Below are 25,386 nucleotides of genomic sequence, written 5' to 3'. Positions count from 1 at the left end.
CATTTGGGCACTCAGTTTCCACCTGTGTCCCCTAGTGCGTGTGCCCCTTGTGTTAAATAGCCTGTCTTTATCTACCCTATTAATTCCCTTGAGAATCTTGAATGTGGTGATCATGTCCCCCCTAACTCTTCTGTCTTCCAGCGACGTGAGGTTTAATTCCCGTAGTCTCTCCTCGTAGCTCATACCTCTCAGCGCGGGTACTAGTCTGGTGGCAAACTTTTGAACCTTTTCCAGTTTAGTCTTATCCTGGACTAGATATGGACTCCATGCTGGGGCTGCATACTCCAGGATTGGCCTGACATATGTGGCATACAAAGTTCTGAATGATTCTTTACACAAGTTTCTGAATGCCGTTCGTATGTTGGCCAGCCTGGCATATGCCGCTGATGTTATCTTCTTGATATGGGCTGCAGGAGACAGGTCTGGCGTGATATCATCCCCCAAGTCTTTTTCTTCACGAGTATGATGACCGAAGTGTCCAGATATTATGATGATAATGATATTGGAGAAACGTTCCACAATGCCGTAGTGCTTCAAGGAAGGAACCAATACTTGTGTAAGTGTATTATTAAACCAAATTTTCGGATGCAACCTATATCCTTTCTCAAGGGTTTTTCTTTATTAAATAATAAAGAGTACGGTGGTGGTGTATACAGTGTTATGGGCAAGATTCTGAGAGCTTGTGTTTACATGTCTAGCAGAGCGCCAGACAATTTTGTTAATGCTTTTTTTCTGTTCAACCTTTATCAATAACCCAGGCCCAGTCTCACTGGCATTTGAACAATTGCAATCCTTGCAATATATCCTAAAACCTTTACCTGCATTCTTCTTATTATTATTACCATATCAACGTTGCTAATGGTAACTTAACCCACCAAAACCGAACTTACTTAGCCTAATATTTTCTTAGCCTAATATTTTCTTAGCCTAATATTTTCTTAGCCTAATATTTTCTTACCTGAATAAACATCTGAATCTGAATCTGAATCTGAATCTTAGCCTAATATTTTCTTAGCCTAATATTTTCTTAGCCTAATATTTTCTTAGCCTAATATTTTCTTAGCCTAATATTTTCTTAGCCTAATATTTTCTTAGCCTAATATTTTCTTAGCCTAATATTTTCTTAGCCAAATATTTTCTTAGCCTAATATTTTCTTAGCCTAATATTTTCTTAGCCTAATATTTTCTTAGCCTAATATTTTCTTAGCCAAATATTTTCTTAGCCTAATATTTTCTTAGCCAAATATTTTCTTAGCCTAATATTTTCTTAGCCTAATATTTTCTTAGCCTAATATTTTCTTAGCCTAATATTTTCTTAGCCTAATATTTTCTTAGCCTAAGGCTCGTTGACTGGATCTCTGGTTCATTATGAAACAATACTGAGCACGAATTTTCACGAAGCAAAACAACAATAGGCTGTGTGATTAATTCTCTCCAAGCTTGTTAACGGCTGTCACTGCTCTCACTGTCTGCTGCACACCCTCCCACTCACCTGGTAGGTGACAGTACCTGGGAGTGTGGTGGTGGTGGTGGGAGAGAGTACCTGGGAGGGTGGTGGTGGTGGTGGTGGGAGAGAGTACCTGGGAGGGTGGTGGTGGTGGTGGGAGAGAGTACCTGGGAGGGTGGTAGTGGTGGTGGTGGTGGTGGGAGACAGTCGTCACAGGGAGGCAAGCAGTGACCACCAGCCTCCACCAGTGCAGCATCAGCCTCGGCGTCACCTCCTGGTCTCCGCCAAACAATTTCAATTCATACGAGGAATTCAACGTCAAACCGAGAGGTAAGAACGTTCATATGACGTTCCCGTGGTGCCGGTGCCGCTCCTCTGTCACACGTCACACTCCTCTGTCAGACGTCACACACGTCTGCCAGACGTCACACACGTCTGCCAGACGTCACACACGTCTGCCAGACGTCACACACGTCTGCCAGACGTCACACACGTCTGCCAGACGTCACACACGTCTGCCAGACGTCACACACGTCTGCCAGACGTCACACACGTCTGCCAGACGTCACACATGTCTGCCAGACGTCACACATGTCTGCCAGACGTCACACTCCTCTGTCAGACGTCACACACTCGTCTCAACAACGCGTACCTCAAGGTGCAGTTTTTTCTGTTGTCACTAAATTGTTCAGTACCTCAGTTGTTGTGGTGGTGTGACGGTGTGGTGGTGGTAGTGTGACGGTGTGGTGGTAGTGTGACGGTGTGGTGGTGGTGTGACGGTGTGGTGGTAGTGTGACGGTGTGGTGGTGGTAGTGTGACGGTGTGGTGGTGGTGTGACGGTGTGGTGGTGGTGTGACGGTGTGGTGGTAGTGTGACGGTGTGGTGGTGGTAGTGTGACGGTGTGGTGATAGTGTGACGGTGTGGTGGTAGTGTGACGGTGTGGTGGTAGTGTGACGGGGTGGTGGTGGTAGTTTGACGGTGTGGTGGTAGTGTGACGGTGTGGTGGTGGTAATGTGACGGTGTGGTGGTAGTGTGACGGTGTGATGGTGGTGGTGTGACGGGGTGGTGGTGGTAGTGTGACGGTGTGGTGGTGTAGTGTGACGGTGTGGTGGTGGTGGTGTGACAGTGTGGTGGTGGTGTGACAGTGTGGTGGTGGTAGTGTGACGGGGTGGTGGTGGTAGTGTGACGGTGTGGTGGTGTAGTGTGACGGTGTGATGGTGGTGGTGTGACAGTGTGGTGGTGGTAGTGTGACGGGGTGGTGGTAGTGTGACGGTGTGGTGGTGGTGTGACAGTGTGGTGGTGGTAGTGTGACGGGGTTGTGGTAGTGTGACGGGGGTGGTGGCAGTGTGAGGGAGAGGGGGGGAGGTAGCATGCATACTCATACTAACACAATGGTCTACTCATGCAGGACACATTACTCACAGCCGAGTATAACACACTAATCCTAGTGTGATGCAGTACATGCCGCTCATTGTGGTGTGGAGGTCACACTACCCTTGGCCCTCTTCCGGGGGTCACCTATCCACCTGCTGGCCACACCTACCCAGTATGAGCCACTACAGGTCTTAGCTAGTAACGCTCGTTACCCAACCATTCAGTGTGAGCAGTTAGTGTCCGAGTGTGTTGTGGTGGGGTGTACTCTGTGGTACTGTGCTGGGGTGTACTCTGTGGTACTGTGCTGGAGTTACTCATACTCCACCAGCCCCTCCCACCTGTCACCAGGGTGACGTCACTGCCTTCACTGTAGCACCTCACAGTACACAGGTAGATCACTACACTCACTGTAGTACCACACAGTATACAGGTAGATCACTACAGTCACTGTAGCACCTCACAGTACACAGGTAGATCACTACACTCACTGTAGCACCTCACAGTACACAGGTAGATCACTACACTCACTGTAGCACCTCACAGTACACAGGTAGATCACTACACTCACTGTAGCACCTCACAGTGCACAGGTAGATCACTACACTCACTGTAGCACCTCACAGTACACAGGTAGATCACTACACTCACTGTAGCACCTCACAGTACACAGGTAGATCACTACACTCACTGTAGCACCTCACAGTACACAGGTAGATCACTACAGTCACTGTAGCACCTCACAGTACACAGGTAGATCACTACACTCACTGTAGCACCTCACAGTACACAGGTAGATCACTACACTCACTGTAGCACCTCACAGTGCACAGGTAGATCACTACAGTCACTGTAGCACCTCACAGTACACAGGTAGATCACTACAGTCACTGTAGCACCTCACAGTACACTGGTAGATCACTACAGTCACTGTAGCACCTCACAGTACACTGGTAGATCACTACAGTCACTGTAGTACCTCACAGTACACTGGTAGATCACTACACTCACTGTAGCACCTCACAGTACACTGGTAGATCACTACACTCACTGTAGCACCTCACAGTACACAGGTAGATCACTACAGTCACTGTAGCACCTCACAGTACACAGGTAGATCACTACACTCACTGTGGCAGTAATGACACCAAGTAGTACCATGTAATATTAGTGATCACAACCCCCTAAGCCATAACTATGATGCTCTACATCGTGTGGAGGTCAATATCGTCTCTCACATAAATGGTCCCACATAGTAGGTCGTGTTATTAACGTTATTGACCAACCTCACACACGCAGCCTACTCTGACAAGTAGTGGCTCGTAAATTCCCACGTGTTCTATGGTGGTTATGTTAGGACGTTGTAGTTTTGACGGAGTGGTAAGTGTTCAGGAGGTGGTGGGTGACGACACGCCGTCACTCAGCCGTGACAGGTGTTGCTGAGTGAAGACTCGTGGAGTGGCGCCAGGGATGGCCGCCTCCACGGCTCCCCGCCGCCCTGGAACTTGACACTTCTCACTCTCACGGCGACTCACTTGGTCATGTGTTGTGGCTTCCTCTTCACGCCAGGAGCCCTTATATCCGGAGCCACCAGTGTTCCACACAGCTGCTGGAAGACTTGTTCCCTTCACGCCAGGAGCCCTTATATCCGGAGTCACCAGTGTTCCACACAGCTGCTGGAAGCCTTGTTCCCTTCACGCCAGGAGCCCTTATATCCGGAGCCACCAGTGTTCCACACAGCTGCTGGAAGCCTTGTTCCCTTCACGCCAGGAGCCCTTATATCCGGAGCCACCAGTGTTCCACACAGCTGCTGGAAGCCTTGTTCCCTTCACGCCAGGAGCCCTTATATCCGGAGCCACCAGTGTTCCACACAGCTGCTGGAAGACTTGTTCCCTTCACGCCAGGAGTCCTTATATCCGGAGCCACCAGTGTTCCACACAGCTGCTGGAAGCCTTGTTCCCTTCACGCCAGGAGCCCTTATATCCGGAGCCACCAGTGTTCCACACAGCTGCTGGAAGCCTTGTTCCCTTCACGCCAGGAGCCCTTATATCCGGAGCCACCAGTGTTCCTACACAGCTGCTGGATGCCTTGTTCCCCTCACGCCAGGAGCCCTTATATCCGGAGCCACCAGTGTTCCTACACAGCTGCTGGAAGACTTGTTCCCTTCACGCCAGGAGCCCTTATATCCGGAGCCACCAGTGTTCCACACAGCTGTGGGAACCGACCTGTGAGATTTATATTTATTTAATTTATATGAATTTATATTTACGTTAATTTATATACTTCGATAGCAATTTGTATAATGATAAGTGGACTGTATTTCTGCAATAATCTCATAATCTCACAAATCGATCCTCTACACATTAGGGGGGGGGTTATTAAATTAATATATATATGCAGCCAATCAAACTACAGAAATAACTACATACATTAAAGAGGTTCCTTATCTTATAGTACAGCAGGTTAGTCCACCAGGTATAACTAGGGTGTAGACACCAAATTATCCTCTTTGAGGTAGCTTCCATATCACCCAGTAACTGGTGCACAAATCTTGCATCCTCGTCTTGACCTGTCAAAAGTGCGCTAGCTGTGAAGCCAGAATCCTATATATGACAAGCTATATCAGAGAAAACACTATACAGTACATGGAACATTAAAGACCTGGCTTAATTACCTTTAGTATGAGGCGATTTCGCGTTCTAACCGGCTAACCCTATATCCTGACATTAATGGCCATAAATGAATGATAAACGGGTTTCGGATAGACACTTAACTTGTATTTGTAGACAGCGTGTTGACAATGGTACACCTTTGGGTTCCATAACACTACGTCCAAGTAAAATTAACAGGAGCCGAATTTGCTCCCGTGTGAGCCTCTGGTCTCGTATAAACAATAGCTGCCCTCCTTCCCCACAGACGCCTGGCCTACTTTGTCCAGATTTCAGAAAGTGATAGAAGGGTCACATTTACTCTACTTTAATATTGATAATTAAGTTAATTTATATAAGATGTTTTTATGATGGTAAAGTCCAAAGACTAATGTATTTAAGAACAATTCCCAGCAGAATAGCTGGTGAATTATAATAGTATGTGGTGATGATATCCCGTTTTCTATAGACGGTAATTCCACTACAAGTTACGTTTTCTATGGGTAACTTGCTTATACAACAGCAATTATCTGTATGATTATTAAATAGTGTCGGATTTTCCGACATAATTCCCCAGGGGGCTGCTCACGGGTCGAAGTCCTATTTAGAACAGACGAACACCGATACTCCTCCTTCGAATTATTACATTAATTTGATGTTAGTAGTTAGTAATCACACATTTGTGTGTCTGTTCGTACAGGACGGATGTCCCGTACTAGAGTTGCAGGGGTTAGAAGTCTAATGCGATTTCATTTCCCTGTCAACTCTTGAAAGGCTAATATTCAAGCCTAATTACATATTATTTAACCCAGAAGACTGGATGTGATCAAGTACTACAGTCAAGTATGATTCAGGGACTGCAGTGAGATCAGTGACATTAGATATAACTTGAAGTTTCTTCAGGTAACTGGTCACTGATATATAAACACTGAGGCCCATGGAATTCATCTTGATTAAATAATAAATGTATCAAATCAGTCATCAGATTTATTGGGGTTTAATTTAGTTAATTGATTCAGAAGATTGAATAGCTCATCATTAAAGTAAAGTATGGTTCTGAGACTGCAGTGGGTTCAGTGACATTGGTCGCAGTGACTTGTAGCTGTTTTAGGCTACTGTTCACTGATTTGCCACTGAGGCCTCATGAACTCATCTCCAGCTTCAAATGATGATACTAACATCAACCTCTGTTGCTATAGTCAGCTGTAATCTCCTTAGTATAATGCTACTGGAGAAATATAATCAGCTGACAAATTTAGATTTCTACTGGTATTGTTTATCTGCAGGCATAGGTCTCCTCAGGCTTGATACTGGGCCTGAGAGTAATTTACCTCCTGCAGAGTTTAACATGGTTATGCCCTGATATTTAGTAGGGCTACCAATGAATTGATGGTAGTAGTCTGTCCCCACAAGGACAGCCATTTGGCATTTGATTTGCTCAAATTTACCTGTAGCTGCTTGATAATAGCTTTCCAGGTCAGCATAATCAATTTGAGATTGTTGTGACAAATCTTCACATTTCTTGATCTGTCTTGTTAAGTGGCCTTTAAGACCTGCAAGGGTTCTTTTCATTCTCCCTGCATTATCCATCCTGGCTAGTTGGTGAAGCCTTGTGGGGCTTGTACTTGGGCTGCTCATAATACTGAACAAGCACTGATGGTAGCCTAGGGTAAATTCTGAACTCACTAGGCAATAATCCTACCTCTACTAGAGGTTAGCACTTAAAATTAATACACATTATATATATACAATCATACACACTAATCATTTGAGTGATAAACCAGTGTCACTGGAAGTACCTTTAGGTTAGCTCTTCTATATCACCCTAGGATGGAAGAGACACTAATTAATCACTCAAAGGTGTAATGATCATAAGTAAATTATTATATATACAACTCAATTCGAGTTGATAAAAATTACACCCAAAATAGGGTCTGGACCATTCATTAATGGTGTTAGGTTGTTCAATATAGTACAACTGACTATGGTAATAATGGGACTAGGATGAACGATAATAGTTCAACTAGTCATATCCTACCCTGTTGTGGGTTGGCAATTAGTAAATATACTGTAATCACTAGTGCAATATATATTAAATAATTCTCTATTTGGAGAAATAATATACACAATTATTGATAATAGCCTCTTAATTAGCCTCCATGAAACTTCTAATATTATCTAGAAGTATTAAATATTATTAGTGACCTCGCGAAATAAAGTCCACAAAATTCGTAGATAATCTCTCGCGAAATGTAACACCACGAAATCCGTGAACAATCTCGCGAAGACACAGTCACTAATTTGGCTGGATTCTATATTAGCGCTGTCATTTCACGAAATAACACGCCACCAAATATCTGTGGGTGTGCATGAAACCGCTGACGAAGCTGAACTGGGCTGAGGGAGGCTCCTGAGCTCCCTCGAGGCTACGCTGCCGTCTTGACTGCTGGCTTTGTTTAAATAACACTGCACTAGTATATTTAATGAATCCACTGGTTAACTGGTTCATCCGGTACTAAGATGACCAAATGTGGGTTCATAGGACCGAATATTCCGGTTCCGAAGGTCCAAATAATTCGGTTTCGAAGGACCAAAATAATGTGGGAACCGACCTGTGAGATTTATATTTATTTAATTTATGTGAATTTATATTTACGTTAATTTATATACTTCGATAGCAATTTGTATAATGATAAGTGGACTGTATTTCTGCAATAATCTCATAATCTCACAAATCGATCCTCTACACATTAGGGGGGGTTTATATTACACATATGCAGCCAATCAAATTACAGTAATAGCTACATACATTAAAGAGGTTCCTTATCTTATAGTACAGCAGGTTAGTCCACCAGGTATAACTAGGGTGTAGACACCAAATTATCCTCTTTGAGGTAGCTTCCATATCACCCAGTAACTGGTGCACAAATCTTGCATCCTCGTCTTGACCTGTCAAAAGTGCGCTAGCTGTGAAGCCAGAATCCTATATATGACAAGCTATATCAGAGAAAACACTATACAGTACATGGAACATTAAAGACCTGGCTTAATTACCTTTAGTATGAGGCGATTTCGCGTTCTAACCGGCTAACCCTATATCCTGACATTAATGGCCATAAATGAATGATAAACGGGTTTCGGATAGACACTTAACTTGTATTTGTAGACAGCGTGTTGACAATGGTACACCTTTGGGTTCCATAACACTACGTCCAAGTAAAATTAACAGGAGCCGAATTTGCTCCCGTGTGAGCCTCTGGTCTCGTATAAACAATAGCTGCCCTCCTTCCCCACAGACGCCTGGCCTACTTTGTCCAGATTTCAGAAAGTGATAGAAGGGTCACATTTACTCTACTTTAATATTGATAATTAAGTTAATTTATATAAGATGTTTTTATGATGGTAAAGTCCAAAGACTAATGTATTTAAGAACAATTCCCAGCAGAATAGCTGGTGAATTATAATAGTATGTGGTGATGATATCCCGTTTTCTATAGACGGTAATTCCACTACAAGTTACGTTTTCTATGGGTAACTTGCTTATACAACAGCAATTATCTGTATGATTATTAAATGGTGTCGGATTTTCCGACAACAGCTGCTGGAAGACTTGTTCCCTTCACGCCAGGAGCCCTTATATCCGGAGCCACCAGTGTTCCACACAGCTGCTGGGAGCCTTGTTCCCTTCACGCCAGGAGCCCTTATATCCGGAGCCACCAGTGTTCCACACAGCTGCTGGAAGACTCTTGCTCCCTTCGCTTCCAGACAACTCTAAGCCTCATGACATGTCTTCACCTCTCCGTCTATCATTTATGCTAGAAAATTCCTATAATGAGAGCAGGTGAGTCCTACAGCAATAGTGTCAGTATACCTGTAGGACTCAGCTGCACCTTCTCTAAATATAAGCAGCGTATTCACCGACCATGACACACTGGGATGACGTATCCCAGCACCCAGCTTTACCTACTCTCCAGACCTCCAGCTGCTAGGGCGACCTTTTTGTTTACTGAGCCGGGCCTGGCTCCGTCATAGCTGCGCCTCCCAGCCTGCCATTGGTTCACTCAAAATACTGCTGCTATCATAGCCAATAAGAATCGGTAACATGACCACTCGTTCCTGATTGGCTAAGATATTCGTGTGACCATCGCGGATATCTTAGATATCACCATCGAGTCACTAGAAGATTTGCAGAGCCGCCATTTTGTTCCAATATGGAACGACTTGGGAAACATGAATAATAATAGTAATGGAAATCTTAAAGACCCTAACATGACATTTGTTATTGTTCCAAGGAAGATTATCGCGGTCAGTAATTGTTCCAAGGGAGATTATCGCGGTCAGTAATTGTTCCAAGGGAGATTATCGCGGTCAGTAATTGTTCCAAGGGAGATTATCGCGGTCAGTAATTGTTCCAAGGGAGATTATCGCGGTCAGTAATTGTTCCAAGGGAGATTATCGTGGTCAGTAATTGTGCCAAAGGAGATTATCGCGGTCAGCAATCGTTCCAAGGAAATTATCCTAGTCAGTAAGAGTAATGGGGAGTTTATTTATGGTGTCCAATATTACTGAGGGAACATGCGCGGCAGCAGGAGCTGCTAGGATAATATTATCCTAGGGAGCATTCCATATTGGACCACCAGTAATAACAGTTCCTGATTTATATCCTTGCAAGTCAAACACTGCAGGATATTTACCGCTAAAAAAAGATCACAAAAAGTGCATTCCCGCCAGAAAATATATCCATAGGGTTATAGGCTCGCAATGTTGGGTACATCTCAACCAAGATTTGTTTGGGGGGAAGTATTTTCAAGGCCATATTCTTCCCTGTGACGTGATATGTAGTATATATATACGTGTCAACATATCTCCCATCCGGAAAGGGATCGTGGCTGGTATAGGGTTATACCAAGCTGACAAGCACTTACGCTCAGGAAGTGACGCGAGTATGTCATGGTATGTCACGGTTGGCATACTTAATATACTCTTTGTCAGAGGTGGTGGGTCGGGATTATGTGCTTTAACCTCACCTACTCCAGGGCGGGACAAGCTCTTTATTGTGGCTGTGCTTGCTAGCGTGGTGCCGGGGTGTGTGCGTGTGTGTGCGTGTGTGTAGGTGTGTGTGTACTCACCTCACCTATTTGTGCTTGCGTGTGTGTACGTGTGTGTGTACTCACCTATTTGTGTCTATAGGATCGAGCATTGACTCTTGGATCCCGCCTTTCGAGCATCGGTTGTTTACAGCAATGACTCCAGTCCCATTTCCCTATCATACCTAATTTTAAAATTATGAATAGTATTTGCTTCCACAACCTGTTCCTGAAGTGCATTCCATTTCCCCACTACTCTCACGCTAAAAGAAAACTTCCTAACATCTCTGTGACTCATCTGAGTTTCCAGCTTTCACCCATGTCCCCTCGTTCTGTTACTATTCCGTGTGAACATTTCGTCTCTGTCCACTCTGTCAATCCCCCTGAGTATTTTATACGTTACTATCATGTCCCCCCTCTCCCTTTTTTTTCTAGTGTTGTAAGGCACAGTTCCCTCAGGCGCTCCTCATACCCCATCCCTCGTAACTTTGGGTCGAGTCTCGTTGCAAACCTCTGAACGTTTTCCAGTTTCCTTATATGCTTCTTCAGATGGGGACTCCATGATGAGGCGGCATACTCTAAGACTGGCCTCACGTAGGCAGTGTAAAGCACCATAAATGCCTCCTTACTTAGGTTTCTGAATGACGTTCTAACTTTCGCCAGTGTAGAGTACGCTGCTGTCGTTATCCTATTTATATGTGCCTCAGGAGATAGATTAGGTATTACGTCCACCCCCAGGTCTCTTTCTCGCGTTGTCACAGGTAGGCAGTTCCCCTTCATTGTGTACTGTCCCTTTAGTCTCCTATCACCTAGTCCCATTTCCATAACTTTACATTTGCTCGTATTGAACTCCAGTAGCCATTTCTCTGACCATCTCTGCAACCTGTTCAGGTCCTCTTGGAGGATCCTGCAGTCCTCCTCTGTCACAACTCTTCTCATCAACTTTGCGTCATCCGCAAACATCGACATGAAGGACTCTACTCCTGTAAACATGTCGTTAACATATACAAGAAATAGAATTGGTCCCAGCACCAATCCTTGTGGTACTCCACTTGTTACTGTTCGCCAGTCCGACTTCTCGCCCCTTACCGTAACTCTTTGGCTCCTTCCTGTTAGGTAGTTCCTTATCCATGCTAGGACCTTTCCCCCCACCTGCCTCTCGGGTTTGAACAGCAGTCTCATGTGCGGTACTGTATCAAAGGCTTTTTGGCAGTCCAGCAATATGCAGTCTGCCCAACCATCTCTGTCCTGTCTTATCCTCGTTATTTTATCATAGAATTCTAAAAGGTTTGTTAGGCACGATTTCCCTGTCCAGAACCCATGTTGATGTTTGTTCACAAACCTAATGTTCTCTAGGTGTGCAACCAGTCGTAGCCTAATTATTCTTTCCAGTATTTTACAGGGGATGCTTGTCAGTGATACAGGTCTATAGTTAAGTGCCTCCTCCCTATCACCTTTCTTGAAGATCGGCACGACATTTGCCTTCTTCCAGCAACTGGGCAATTCTCCTGACATAAGTGACTCATTAAAGATCATTGCCAGAGGCACGCTGAGGGCCTGCGCTGCTTCTTTTAGTATCTATCTATCACCGCAGCGTTTAGTATGATACTTTGTTTGTGTGTATGTGTGTGCGTTTGTGTGTATGTGTGTGCGTTTGTGTTTATGTGTGTACGTGTGTGTGTGTGTGTATTTTCACCTAGTTGTTCTTACGGGGGTTGAGCTCTGCTCTTTCGGCCCGCCTCTCAACTATCAATCAACTGTTACTAGCTACTACTATTTATTTTTTCTTTTCTTTTTTTCTTTTCCACACCACACACACACACACACACACACACACACCCAGGAAGCCGCCCGTGACAGCTGACTAACTCCCAAGTACCTATTTACTGCTAGGCAACAGGGGCATAGGGTGAAAGAAACTCTGCCCATATGTTCTCGCAGGCGCCCGAGATCGAATCCGGGACGACAGGATCACGAGTCCAGCGTGCTGTCCCCTCGTGTGTGTGTGTGAGAGAGTGTGTGTGTGTGTGTGTGTGTGTGTGTGTGTGTGTGTGTGTGTGTGTGTGTGTGTGAGAGCCTATCTACCCGTAACTACGGTAGAGAGGTGAAGGGCACCATGCCCCACCTACGGGGCCTGTTGTGTAATAATATAACTTTCCTGACAGTGCAACTCTTCGCCCTTCAAGAACTTATGTATTTAACTAACCCAAATACTCTCTTAAGTGTTGATTTATTATCAGTTGATATAGTTATTAAGGCAAGACGTACACACACTAATGATACTGTTTAATTCACACTAATTACCCTCAGCCAGATGGATATTAAGTCATTGTCGAGCCACAGAGGAGCATCAGAAGGTTCTCGTAGCTCTGGGTACTCGGCCTCACGTCGGTACATAAACTGATTTAATAATTCAAGTTTACTTCTATATTAATTCTGCCTTAACTGTGGTATTATATTCTACAATAGATCGTGAAACAGAGAATTCAGTTCTTTGATACAAAATACATTTTATAGATTCAGTATGATGCGTGGGAGCAGCAGCGGGCTGGTGATGGTGATGATGGTGGTGGTGGTGGCAGCGGCCAACAAGACCCAAGATGACTGCTTCAAGCCCAACAGCCTCCCACCCAGGAAGAGGAACATCTGTAATGGTACGTGTCCAGCCGCTCCACTTACGATCCTGTACATCTTTTCTCAAAGTTTGGCGGCATTGTTTACAATTATTAAACAGTTAATGAGCTCCGAAGCACCAGGAGGCTGTTTATAACAATAACAACAGTTGATTGGCAAGTTTTCATGCTTATAAACTGTAACCAAAGTCGTCAAAGATTGAGGAAAGGTGTACACGTTCGTAAGTATTTACGTAAGTGTTTTCGTGAATCTGCCCCCAGCTCTCTTGGTCTCTCACTAACACTTTCTCAGCCACAACTCTCATAGTTACCTCACCTCACTCACAGTTACCTCACCTCACTCATAGTTACCTCACCTCACTCACAGTTACCTCACCTCACTCACAGTTACCTCACCTCACTCACAGTTACCTCACCTCACTCATAGTTACCTCACCTCACTCACAGTTACCTCACCTCACCAGAATCATGCACTGACCAGTGACTAGTCAATCCGCCATCCGTGCCGGGGGTGGATGCACTGCCTCATCCACAATCAGTCATGCCACCTCCATTATTCGCTATTATATTGATGACCAAGATGAAGACTTGATGACCAACCCACACGTCACAAGATGGACAAAACGACGACGTTTCGGTCCAACCTGAACCATGTATTACCCGATGCCTTCCTCTCTTCTCTCACACGACTTGAGAACGGTCCAAGACGGACCGAAACGTCGTCGTTTTGTCCCATTTTCTGACGTGTGGTTTGGTTATCAGTTCTTCAGCCATGTTATTGTGACTCCTCGTCTGCTTGTGTTAATCTTCTCAGGTGAAGGACCTCTAGAATCCCAAACCCAAGTGATTTTTTCCCAAATGCCAAAGCGCTTGAAATTTTCGTTAATATATGTCTTCATTTATGCATATATATATATATATATATATATATATATATATATATATATATATATATATATATATATATATATATATATATATATATATATATATATATATATATATATATATATATATATATAATATGTATGCATACACATGTCATTAAACACATCAACATTGTGTATCACTTAATCTTTATATTGTTATTGTTTAACATTTGGTCAGTGTTACGGCCCTCTCGGGACGCAACGGGGTTCTTACTCTGATGTTGTTAGAGGAAGTTGTATCCGACCCCAAGCCAGTAGTGGCTTTCAAGGGATGAGATCCGTGACGCAAGAAACTTAAAGGGGGAAGGGAAAGAAAGTTAAGAACTTATGATTATAATTTACCATCACCATATAAATAATATATAAAAGAGTGCACAGGGGGAGGGGTATAAACACTATACAGGGGGATTATTCACAATCGTTGTCTTCTGCTGAAGACTCTGGTGCAAAGCTCTCGGTGCTGAGTCCTCGGTGCTTTCGTGGTCCCTTGACGAATTCTTCTGAGAAGTTGAGCCTACCCTGGCCACAGGTCAGCCAAAACACAGGTCCACTGGGGCACCGCCGTGGAGGCCGTCAACCACACGTCCAGCAGGTCTACTGGCAGGTTCCGGATCAGCAAGGCTGGTCAGGCCACTCCACGGGCGATATTAGGGTAACGCCCTAGACAGGAGCCTCGTGTGATACCACCAATCACTCTCCTGTCCTCAATACCCCAGTGGATAATCGTCTCCAGCCGTCGGTCCCGGGTAATCCTTCTACTGCCACTCCACTGGCAGGGTAACACCACAGTGTTCTTCCGGGGGACGACTTCACAACTGCTGCAGCAAAGCACAAGGTATGGAGACGGCTGCCTTGGGTAGACTGACTCAACTTTCATCACAGCAGTCCCAGGTCGACTCTGTAAGCAGACACGTCATCAATAACTGGGACACACTAAGGCACCTCACTTACAGGCTCAGACACAAACGCCCACCTATCCACTCCATAGATGGCGCTGGTGTCTGAGCACCACCTCACCAGAGGTCAGCAGCGGCTGTGTTGAGCGCTGAACAGGACTGGCAACTGGCCCTCGTAGCCAGTACACGTCGCCCTCACCAGGTGTCGTCGTCCGTTTGGAGGGGGTTTCGGGAGCTGACCCACAGATGGCGCGGTCGTCACTGCTCCGTGCTCGGACGCTGGATCCGGGTTCGTAACAGTCAGCAATGTGACACCTTCTCGAGTACACTGCTGACCTGACACAGCTATACTCAACTTTCAAGGTGTGTTTTTGTTTTAGATTTAGCTACTCAGAACGAATCTGGACACATATAAGTGTGGGTCCACCTCACTCTATGATTCACCTAACCCCCTTAATCGTATTGAGCGGCGAAGGGTAAGTATTGTTTACTTCGATGTCTAGCTGTCCGCCAGGTCTTACATCTTCCCTCTGGTTCAATGGAAGACCATCAAACAGTTGTATACTCGAAGCCGAATTCATCTGGATGTTGAATACTGGTGTCAGCGTCCGAGTGAACACAGCCTGACTTATACGAAGGCTCCTACGATCGTCGGTGTGTGTGTGAATACTCTCGTATCTTTAGATGCGTCAGTCTCTGCAGATGATGAAGCAGAGAGAGGAATATAATGAGAGGTTTCCTTCTAGGGATGTCTCTGCTGTCTGCGGCTGAACACGGAGACCTGCACAAGGTGGAGGAGCTGCTCGAGTCTCCGGACAGGTCCTACGTCCTCGCCTACACCGAGAACAACGGTACTTCTTGCTGCTTCCCCTTGTGGTGTTGTCTTGTTGCTGCATATCCCAGCTCTTAGTGTGTTCTATTATCCCAGCTCTTAGTGTGTCCTCATGTCCCAGCTCTTAGTATGTCCACATATCCCAGCTCTTAGTATGTCCTCATATCCCAGCTCTTAGCGTGTATGAAAACACTAACTTTCTCACAATCTTCAGAGTTAAATAAATTTAGTTAAGTGAGTGTATTAAGTTAATTAATTAATTAATTAAGGCAGATATTAAGTGCTAGTGCTGTAAGTATGGTTATTTAGGGAGTAACTTACTGTGTTATAAGTAGTGAAGAGTTCCCTTAACCCTCACCGTGAGGTTTGCAACTCTTGCAATACTGGTTTTCAACATTACTTGTGAGGAGTATTTCACTTGTATTATTATAGTTCCGCATTGCGACCCAGCTGATGAAACTGTGCAAGACTCTGGCTGAGTGACCACAGACACTCACCCACTGTGTCTCCTTTGGTCACTCACCCACTGTGTCCCCTTTGGTCACTCAGCCACTGTGTCTCCTTTGGTCACTCAGCCACTGTGTCTCCTTTGGTCACTCAGCCACTGTGTCTCCTTTGGTCACTCAGCCACTGTGTCTCCTTTGGTCACTCAGCCACTGTGTCTCCTTTGGTCACTCAACCACTGCCTCTCCGTGGACAGGTTGGAGGCGTGGGTTCACCTCCCTGATGCTGGCGGCGGAGCACAACCACACCCAGGTGGTGGACGCCCTGGTGGCCGCCGGGGCCAGCGTCAACCACACCAGCACCTCCAGTACGTCTGCTCTCTTGCACCACCTCTACACCCCTGCCTCTACACCCCTGCCTCTACACCCCTGCCTCTACACCCCTGCCTCTACACCCCTGCCTCTACACCCCTGCCTCTACACCCCTGCCTCTACACCCCTGCCTCTACACTCCTGCCTTTGCTACACCTTAAAGGTGTAGCAAAGGTGTAGGTGTAGCCTCACTGGCCACACCTCTACAGTAGTAGGGTTGACAGCTCACTGGCCACACCTCTACAGTAGTAGGGATGACAGCTCACGGGCCACACCTCTACAGTAGTAAGGATGACAGCTCACGGGCCACACCTCTACAGTGGTAGGGATGACAGCTCACGGGCCACACCTCTACAGTAGTAAGGATGACAGCTCACGAGCCACACCTCTACAGTAGTAAGGATGACAGCTCACGGGCCACACCTCTACAGTGGTAGGGATGACAGCTCACGAGCCACACCTCTACAGTAGTAAGGATGACAGCTCACGGGCCACACCTCTACAGTAGTAAGGATGACAGCTCACGGGCCACACCTCTACAGTAGTAAGGATGACAGCTCACGGGCCACACCTCTACAGTAGTAGGGATGACAGCGTGAGTCTTTTTTTTTTTGGAAAAAAGACTCATTTGCTGTCAGGGTTTCCAGAAAAATTCGAGGCAAAAATGACTCATTCGGACTTAAAGGTTTCTTATGGGGGAAATTAATGTTTTTTTTCACAGTTCAGTTTTATGAAAATATTTTAGAGTTCATATAATCATTGAAGTTTATTTAAGACTTAATATGTTCATAGAAGTTTTGTTAAGGAAAATAGACATATTAGTAGTAACTTTTATTAGCTAAGTATGGTGTCACAGCTGAGGGTGCTAAGTATGGTGTGATGGCTGAGGGTGCTAAGTATGGTGTCACAGCTGAGGGTGCTAAGTATGGTGTGACGGCTGAGGGTGCTAAGTATGGTGTCACAGCTGAGGGTGCTAAGTATGGTGTGATGGCTGAGGGTGCTAAGTATGGTGTCACAGCTGAGGGTGCTAAGTATGGTGTCACAGCTGAGGGTGCTAAGTATGGTGTGACGGCTGAGGGAGCTAAGTATGGTGTGACGGCTGAGGGTGCTAAGTATGGTGTCACAGCTGAGGGTGCTAAGTATGGTGTGACGGCTGAGGGTGCTAAGTATGGTGTGACGGCTGAGGGTGCTAAGTATGGTGTCACAGCTGAGGGTGCTAAGTATGGTGTGACGGCTGAGGGAGCTAAGTATGGTGTGACGGCTGAGGGTGCTAAGTATGGTGTCACAGCTGAGGGTGCTAAGTATGGTGTGACGGCTGAGGGTGCTAAGTATGGTGTGACGGCTGAGGGTGCTAAGTATGGTGTCACAGCTGAGGGTGCTAAGTATGGTGTGACGGCTGAGGGAGCTAAGTATGGTGTGACGGCTGAGGGTGCTAAGTATGGTGTCACAGCTGAGGGTGCTAAGTATGGTGTGACGGCTGAGGGAGCTAAGTATGGTGTGACGGCTGAGGGTGCTAAGTATGGTGTCACAGCTGAGGGTGCTAAGTATGGTGTCACAGCTGAGGGAGCTAAGTATGGTGTCACAGCTGAGGGAGCTAAGTATGGTGTCACAGCTGAGGGTGCTAAGTATGGTGTCACAGCTGAGGGAGCTAAGTATGGTGTCACAGCTGAGGGAGCTAAGTATGGTGTCACAGCTGAGGGTACTAAGTATGGTGTCTCCACAGAGTACACAGTGGTCTACCTGCTGGCGGAGAATGGCGCCACTGAGTCCCTTCAGAATGTGCTGAGTCTTGGGGCCAACCCTGACGTGATGACCAACGCCGGTGAGTACCTGTGAGTACCTGTGAGTATCTGTGAGTACCTGTGAGTACCTGTGAGTACCTGTGAGTATCTGTGAGTACCTGTGAGTATCTGTGAGTACCTGTAAGTACCTGTGAGTACCTGTGAGTATCTGTGAGTACCTGTGAGTACCTGTGAGTACCTGTGAGTATCTGTGAGTATCTGTGAGTACCTGTGAGTATCTGTGAGTATCTGTGAGTACATGTGAGTACCTGTGAGTATCTGTGAGTACCTGTGAGTATCTGTGAATACCTGTGAGTACCTGTGAGTATCTGTGAGTATCTGTGCGTACCTGTGAGTACCTGTGAGTATCTGTGAGTACCTGTGAGTATCTGTGAGTACCTGTGAGTACCTGTGAGTATCTGTGAGTACCTGTGAGTATCTATGAGCATCTGTGAGTACCTGTGAGTACCTGTGAGTATCTGTGAGTATCTGTGAGTACCTGTGAGTATCTGTGAGTATCTGTGAGTATATGTGAGTACCTGTGAGTATCTGTGAGTACCTGTGAGTATCTGTGAGTATCTGTGAGTATCTGTGAGTATCTGTGCGTACCTGTGAGTATTTGTGAGTATCTGTGAGTATCTGTGAGTACCTATGAGTATCTGTGAGTACCTGTGAGTATCTGTGAGTACCTGTGAGTACCTGTGAGTATCTGTGAGTACCTGTGAGTATCTGTGAGTATCTGTGAGTACCTGTGAGTACCTGTGAGTACCTGTGAGTATTTGTGAGTATCTGTGAGTATCTGTGAGTATCTGTGAGTACCTGTGAGTATCTGTGAGTAACTGTGAATATTTGTGAGTATCTGTGAGTACCTGTGAGTACCTGTGAGTATCTGTGAGTACCTGTGAGTACCTGTGAGTACCTGTGAGTATCTGTGAGTACCTGTGAGTATCTGTGAGTACCTGTGAGTATCTGTGAGTACCTGTGAGTATCTGTGAGTACCTGTGAGTATCTGTGAGTACCCGTGAGTATCTGTGAGTACCTGTGAGTACCTGTGAGTACCTGTGAGTATCTGTGAGTACCTGTGAGTATCTGTGAGTATCTGTGAGTACCTGTGAGTATCTGTGAGTACCTGTGAGTATCTGTGAGTACCTGTGAGTATCTGTGAGTACCTGTGAGTATCTGTGAGTACTTCTGAGTACCTGTGAGTATCTGTGAGTACTTGTGAGTATCTGTGAGTATCTGTGAGTACCTGTGTGTATCTGTGAATACCTGTGAGTACCTGTGAGTATCTGTGAGTATCTGTGAATACCTGCGAGTACCAGTGAGTACCTGTGAGTATCTGTGAGTACCTGTGTGTATCTGTGAGTTTCTGTGAGTATCTATGAGCATCTGTGAGTACCTGTGAGTACCTGTGAGTATCTGTGAGTATCTGTGAGTACCTGTGAGTATCTGTGAGTATCTGTGAGTATATGTGAGTACCTGTGAGTATCTGTGAGTACCTGTGAGTATCTGTGAGTACCTGTGAGTATCTGTGAGTATCTGTGAGTATCTGTGCGTACCTGTGAGTATTTGTGAGTATCTGTGAGTATCTGTGAGTACCTGTGAGTACCTATGAGTATCTGTGAGTACCTGTGAGTATCTGTGAGTACCTGTGAGTACCTGTGAGTATCTGTGAGTACCTGTGAGTATCTGTGAGTATCTGTGAGTACCTGTGAGTACCTGTGAGTACCTGTGAGTATTTGTGAGTATCTGTGAGTATCTGTGAGTATCTGTGAGTACCTGTGAGTATCTGTGAGTAACTGTGAATATTTGTGAGTATCTGTGAGTACCTGTGAGTACCTGTGAGTATCTGTGAGTACCTGTGAGTACCTGTGAGTACCTGTGAGTATCTGTGAGTACCTGTGAGTATCTGTGAGTACCTGTGAGTATCTGTGAGTACCTGTGAGTATCTGTGAGTACCTGTGAGTATCTGTGAGTACCCGTGAGTATCTGTGAGTACCTGTGAGTACCTGTGAGTACCTGTGAGTATCTGTGAGTACCTGTGAGTATCTGTGAGTATCTGTGAGTATCTGTGAGTACCTGTGAGTATCTGTGAGTACCTGTGAGTATCTGTGAGTACCTGTGAGTATCTGTGAGTACTTCTGAGTACCTGTGAGTATCTGTGAGTACTTGTGAGTATCTGTGAGTATCTGTGAGTACCTGTGTGTATCTGTGAATACCTGTGAGTACCTGTGAGTATCTGTGAGTATCTGTGAATACCTGCGAGTACCAGTGAGTACCTGTGAGTATCTGTGAGTACCTGTGTGTATCTGTGAGTTTCTGTGAGTACCTGTGATTATTTGTGAATATCTGTGAGTACCTGCGAGTACCTGTGAGTATCTGTGAGTACCTGTGAGTACCTGTGAGTATCTGTGAGTACCTGTGAGTATCTGTGAGTACCTGTGAGTACTAGTGTGCTCCTGTGAGTTCTAGTGTGCTCCTGTGAGTACTATTGTACTCCTGTGAGTACTAATGTGCTGTTGTGAGTACTAGTGTGCTTTTGTGAGTACTAGTGTGCTCCTGTGAGTACTAGTGTGCTGTTGTGAGTACTAGCGTGCTCCAGTGAGTACTAGTGTGCTGTTGTGGGTACTAGTCTGCTCCTGTGAGTACTAGTGTGCTGTTGTGAGTACTAGCGTGCTCCTGTGAGTACTAGCGTGCTGTTGTGAGTACTAGCGTGCTCCTGTGAGTACTAGTGTGCTGTTGTGAGTACTAGTGTGCTCCTGTGAGTACTAGTGTGCTGTTGTGAGTATTAGCGTGCTCCTGTGAGTACTAGTGTGCTGTTGTAAGTACTAGCGTGCTCCTGTGAGTACTAGTGTGCTGTTGTGAGTACTAGTGTGCTGTTGTGAGTACTAGTGTGCTGTTGTGAGTACTAGCGTGCTCCTGTGAGTACTAGTGTGCTGTTGTGAGTACTAGCGTGCTCCTGTGAGTACTAGTGTGCTGTTGTGAGTACTAGCGTGCTCCTGTGAGTACTAGTGTGCTGTTGTGAGTACTAGTGTGCTGTTGTGAGTACTAGTGTGCTGTTGTAAGTACTAGCGTGCTCCTGTGAGTACTAGCGTGCTCCTGTGAGTACTAGCGTGCTCCTGTGAGTACTAGCGTGCTCCTGTGAGTACTAGCGTGCTCCTGTGAGTACTAGTGTGCTGTTGTGAGTATTAGTATGGTTGACAGAATACTGTTATGATTGAGGGCATGCTGGGATGGTTGACAGCATACTGGTATGGGGGACAGCATACTGGAATGATTGAGTGCATACTAGGATGGTTGACAGCATACTGGAATGATTGAGTGCATACTGGGATGGTTGACAGCATACTGATATGGTTGACAGCATGCTGGTTTGGTTGACAGCATGCTGTTATGATTGAGTGCACACTGATATGATTGACAGCATGCTGGTATGATTGAGTGCACACTGGTATGATTGACAGCATACTGGTATGGTTGACAGCATACTAGTATGATTGAGTGCACACTGGTATGATTGTCAGCATACTGATATAGTTGACAGCATGCTGGTATGATTGACATCATGCTGGTATGATTAGTAGTGTTCCATGTTCAGGGTAAATATTAATTGTACATAATTTATCTAATAAAACTATGATAATGATAATATTAAAAAAAAATTTATGAATACAAAATTATACGGTCAGGTTTATGATGAAAATAGTTGGTGTTGTACAATATTGTAAATTTGTCGTCTTGATGTATTTTGTCTTGTTGATTGACGCTTAAATTGGATCTCATTGTATTGAGTGTTGAAGTACTGTTTTAGTACTGTGTTACTGGCTTAGTATGGTGCTGTCATAATATTGTGGTGATGTATGGTGTTGTCTGAGTATTGTGGTGTTGTATGGTGACATACCATGGTGGTGATGTATGGTGACATACCATGGTGGTGATGTATGGCGTTGTCTGACCATGGTGGTGATGTATGGCGTTGTCTGACCATGGTGGTGATGTATGGCGTTGTCTGACCATGGTGGTGATGTATGGCGTTGTCTGGCCATGGTGGTGATGTATGGCGTTGTCTGACCATGGTGGTGATGTATGGCGTTGTCTGACCATGGTGGTGATGTATGGCGTTGTCTGACCATGGTGGTGATGTATGGCGTTGTCTGACCATGGTGGTGATGTATGGCGTTGTCTGACCATGGTGGTGATGTATGGCGTTGTCTGACCATGGTGGTGATGTATGGTGCCCTACCATGGTGCAGGCCTGACGCCCGTGCTGATAGGGGCGTGGAACGGGTTCACGGCTGTAGTGAAGATGTTGCTTGAGCGTCGCGCCAACCCTAATGTGGCCAAGCCTAACACCTGTGAGTACCTCCTTGTTGTTCCCTGCACCTGACTGGTGTTCCCTGCACCACACTGGTGTTCACTGCACCACACTGGTGTTCCCTGCACCACACTGGTGTTCCCTGCACCACACTGGTGTTCCCTGCACTATTCACACTCCTATAGCTAAAAAAATGAAATTATTTTGGTAGATTTTGCTTTGTTTTATTAGTAATAATTAAATAATTCAGTCGTACAATAATTTGTATTTTTGCAATAAATAATAAAAATGCAGCAACTTTCAAAGCAATATATTAATAATGTTATTGTATGTGGGTGTGAGTGTCTGTCTGTCACTGTTGTCACCAGCTGTCCTAATGTGTCTTACTCGTACTTCACTGTTGACCTGGACCTGCCACCATTGGTGCCCCCGGATGGTTCAACAACCATTGGTATCTGTGGTGCTGGTGTGGTGCTGCTGTGATGGTGCTGTGGTGGTGGTGTGGTGCTGTGAGCAGTGTACACACCACTGTACCTGGCCTCCAAGGCGGGAGACGAGGAGATGGTGAGAGCGCTGCTGAACGCCGGCGCCAATATTGACTTCCAGACCTACTGGGGTAAGTCTGGGCTCTGCTGGGACGCCTTCCTGGACTATTCTTATGTATTAAAAGTATCAACACAAGACAGAACTCGAAACAGTGGGTATAAATTGGATAAGTTTAGGTTTAGGAAAGACCTGGGGTAAATACTGGTTCGGTAAAAAGAGTTGTTGATTTGTGGAACCAGTTACCGCGTAATATAATAAGAGTAGGATCCCTTTTGATGTCCTGGCTTTGTTGCTGTGGACTCTTCCCTTTCACAGTATATATTCAAATGTTCTAATCTTTCTAACAAACGTGACTTAACATAAGCTTACCCCTTCCATTTATATTTCTTTCTCTTTCCCTTTCTTTCTCTCTTCTCCCTTTTTCTGTTCATGATCTTCTCCTACGCTCCCTTGCTATCCTCTTCTTTTTCCTATTACTATCTCCTTCGGTGGTTATAGTAGGAGCTGCCTCGTATGGGCCAATAAGCCTTCTGCAGTTCTCATTATTACTACTATCCCCCTACACCTTACTTTCCTCCTCAGCTCTCTCTGGCCTATTTATTGCCTGTCCCTACCTCCTAATCACACCACCATCTGGTCACCATTTGGTCCGGGAGACATCTCCCGTCACGCAGGGTGCAGTCGCACCTCCACAGATCTCCAGTATCATCTATTGATACTGGTGATGGCTCAAAAGGGCCACCACTTACGAGCTATTCATGCCTGTGCCACCTTTTGGGTGGCTTCATCTTCATCTTAACACATTCACAAGGGAGACATCTCCCGTCATGCAGGGTGCAGTCGCACCTCCACAGATCTCCAGTATCAGCTCTTGATACTGGTAATGGCTTAAAAGGGCCACCACTTACGGGCTATTCATGCCCGTGCCACCTTTTGGGTGGCTTAATCTTCATCATCTTAATCTTCATCATCATCCTAATCACAATCGACTTGAGAATGGTCCAGGACGGACCGAAACGTCGTCGTCCCTTCAACTTCTAGTGTGTGGTCTGGTCAACGTACTTCAGCCACGTTATTGTGACTCATCGCCTGCAGTAGGATCCCTTGATTGTTTCAAGCGTAGGTTAGACATATACATGAATGAGATTGGGTGGATATAAATAGGAGCTGCGTCGTATGGGCCAATGGGCCTTCTGCAGTTACCTTCATTCTTATGTTCTTAAATGATACTTGTACATTTGCTAAGATTTGTTCCTATCGTGCGTCAAACTTGTGCCCTGGGAGAAGTCATGCGTTTGATTTTAGTTAAATTTCTTTCCGGAGTCAGAACGCCTGATTTTGCGTAAATACTTATCAAAATACGGCAGATACCGCAGATGGCGCCGTGGTAAAGCACTCGCCCGGCGCTTCGTGAGTGCTTTGGCCCGGGTTCGTATCCTGGCCGGGGAGGATTGACTGGGCGCCAATCCTTAACTGTAGCCTCTGTTCACCCAGCAGTGAATGGGTACCTGCTTGCTACACAATTCGGCGGGTCGTATTCCAGGGAACATTAGGATTAAAGACCTGCCTGAAACGCTACGTGTGCTGGTGGCTTTATGAGAATGTAAGAACTCTTGAATATATAAAAAATATTAAAACAATAAATAAATGTAAAAATAGCTGGAGGAAGAGGGAGAGCAAGTATAATATAATTTCGTTGGACCAGTCTTCTATTGCATTCACTTCAAGGAAACGCACCCCAGCACTAGACGAGGCATCCCTTGGCACCAAGGCATGTTTATCAAGTAAATAGAAAGTTCTTATTAGAAATATAAACCTTCGTGGTTCACTAACTTAAGGGAACTGCTTGTAGACGGTCTCCATTTACTATAGTTACCGGTCCGAGGCTTCGGGCCCACACACCACAGAGAACGGTGCTCTCATGACAGACTTACATAACGCTGCTCTTGGAGAAGCATTTATGGAGGTCTCTGTAACAATGGTTTCTCCGGGTGTTGTTCTTCCTCGCAAAGCTGCGTTTGTTTCATCTGTGTGTACACCCCCATACTTGTGCTGTGGATGGCAGTAGATGGCTTTGGGGCACCCC

At 45.5% G+C, this 25,386-nt stretch overlaps 1 protein-coding gene across 1 annotated transcript in view; it reads left to right on the top strand.

Moving 5' to 3' along the window:
• Positions 1-1,642: 1,642 nt before the first annotated feature.
• LOC123767056 (ankyrin repeat domain-containing protein 29) overlaps positions 1,643-25,386 on the top strand; it is a 34,809-nt gene continuing 11,065 nt past the window's right edge. Inside the window, exons 1-7 of the mRNA XM_045756522.2 lie at positions 1,643-1,777; positions 13,071-13,207; positions 15,758-15,862; positions 16,544-16,654; positions 18,382-18,480; positions 22,693-22,794; positions 23,272-23,370. Of these exons, the coding sequence (XP_045612478.1) occupies positions 13,078-13,207; positions 15,758-15,862; positions 16,544-16,654; positions 18,382-18,480; positions 22,693-22,794; positions 23,272-23,370 (646 nt within the window). The 5' untranslated portion in view covers positions 1,643-1,777; positions 13,071-13,077. The remainder of the gene's footprint in view (positions 1,778-13,070; positions 13,208-15,757; positions 15,863-16,543; positions 16,655-18,381; positions 18,481-22,692; positions 22,795-23,271; positions 23,371-25,386) is intronic.

This window comes from Procambarus clarkii, chromosome 53 (genome assembly GCF_040958095.1).
Source record: "Procambarus clarkii isolate CNS0578487 chromosome 53, FALCON_Pclarkii_2.0, whole genome shotgun sequence".
Classification (NCBI taxonomy): Eukaryota; Metazoa; Arthropoda; class Malacostraca; order Decapoda; family Cambaridae; genus Procambarus; species Procambarus clarkii.
The sequence above is the reverse complement of the archived record's forward strand: the minus strand, read 5'-3'. Positions and strand labels throughout refer to the sequence as shown.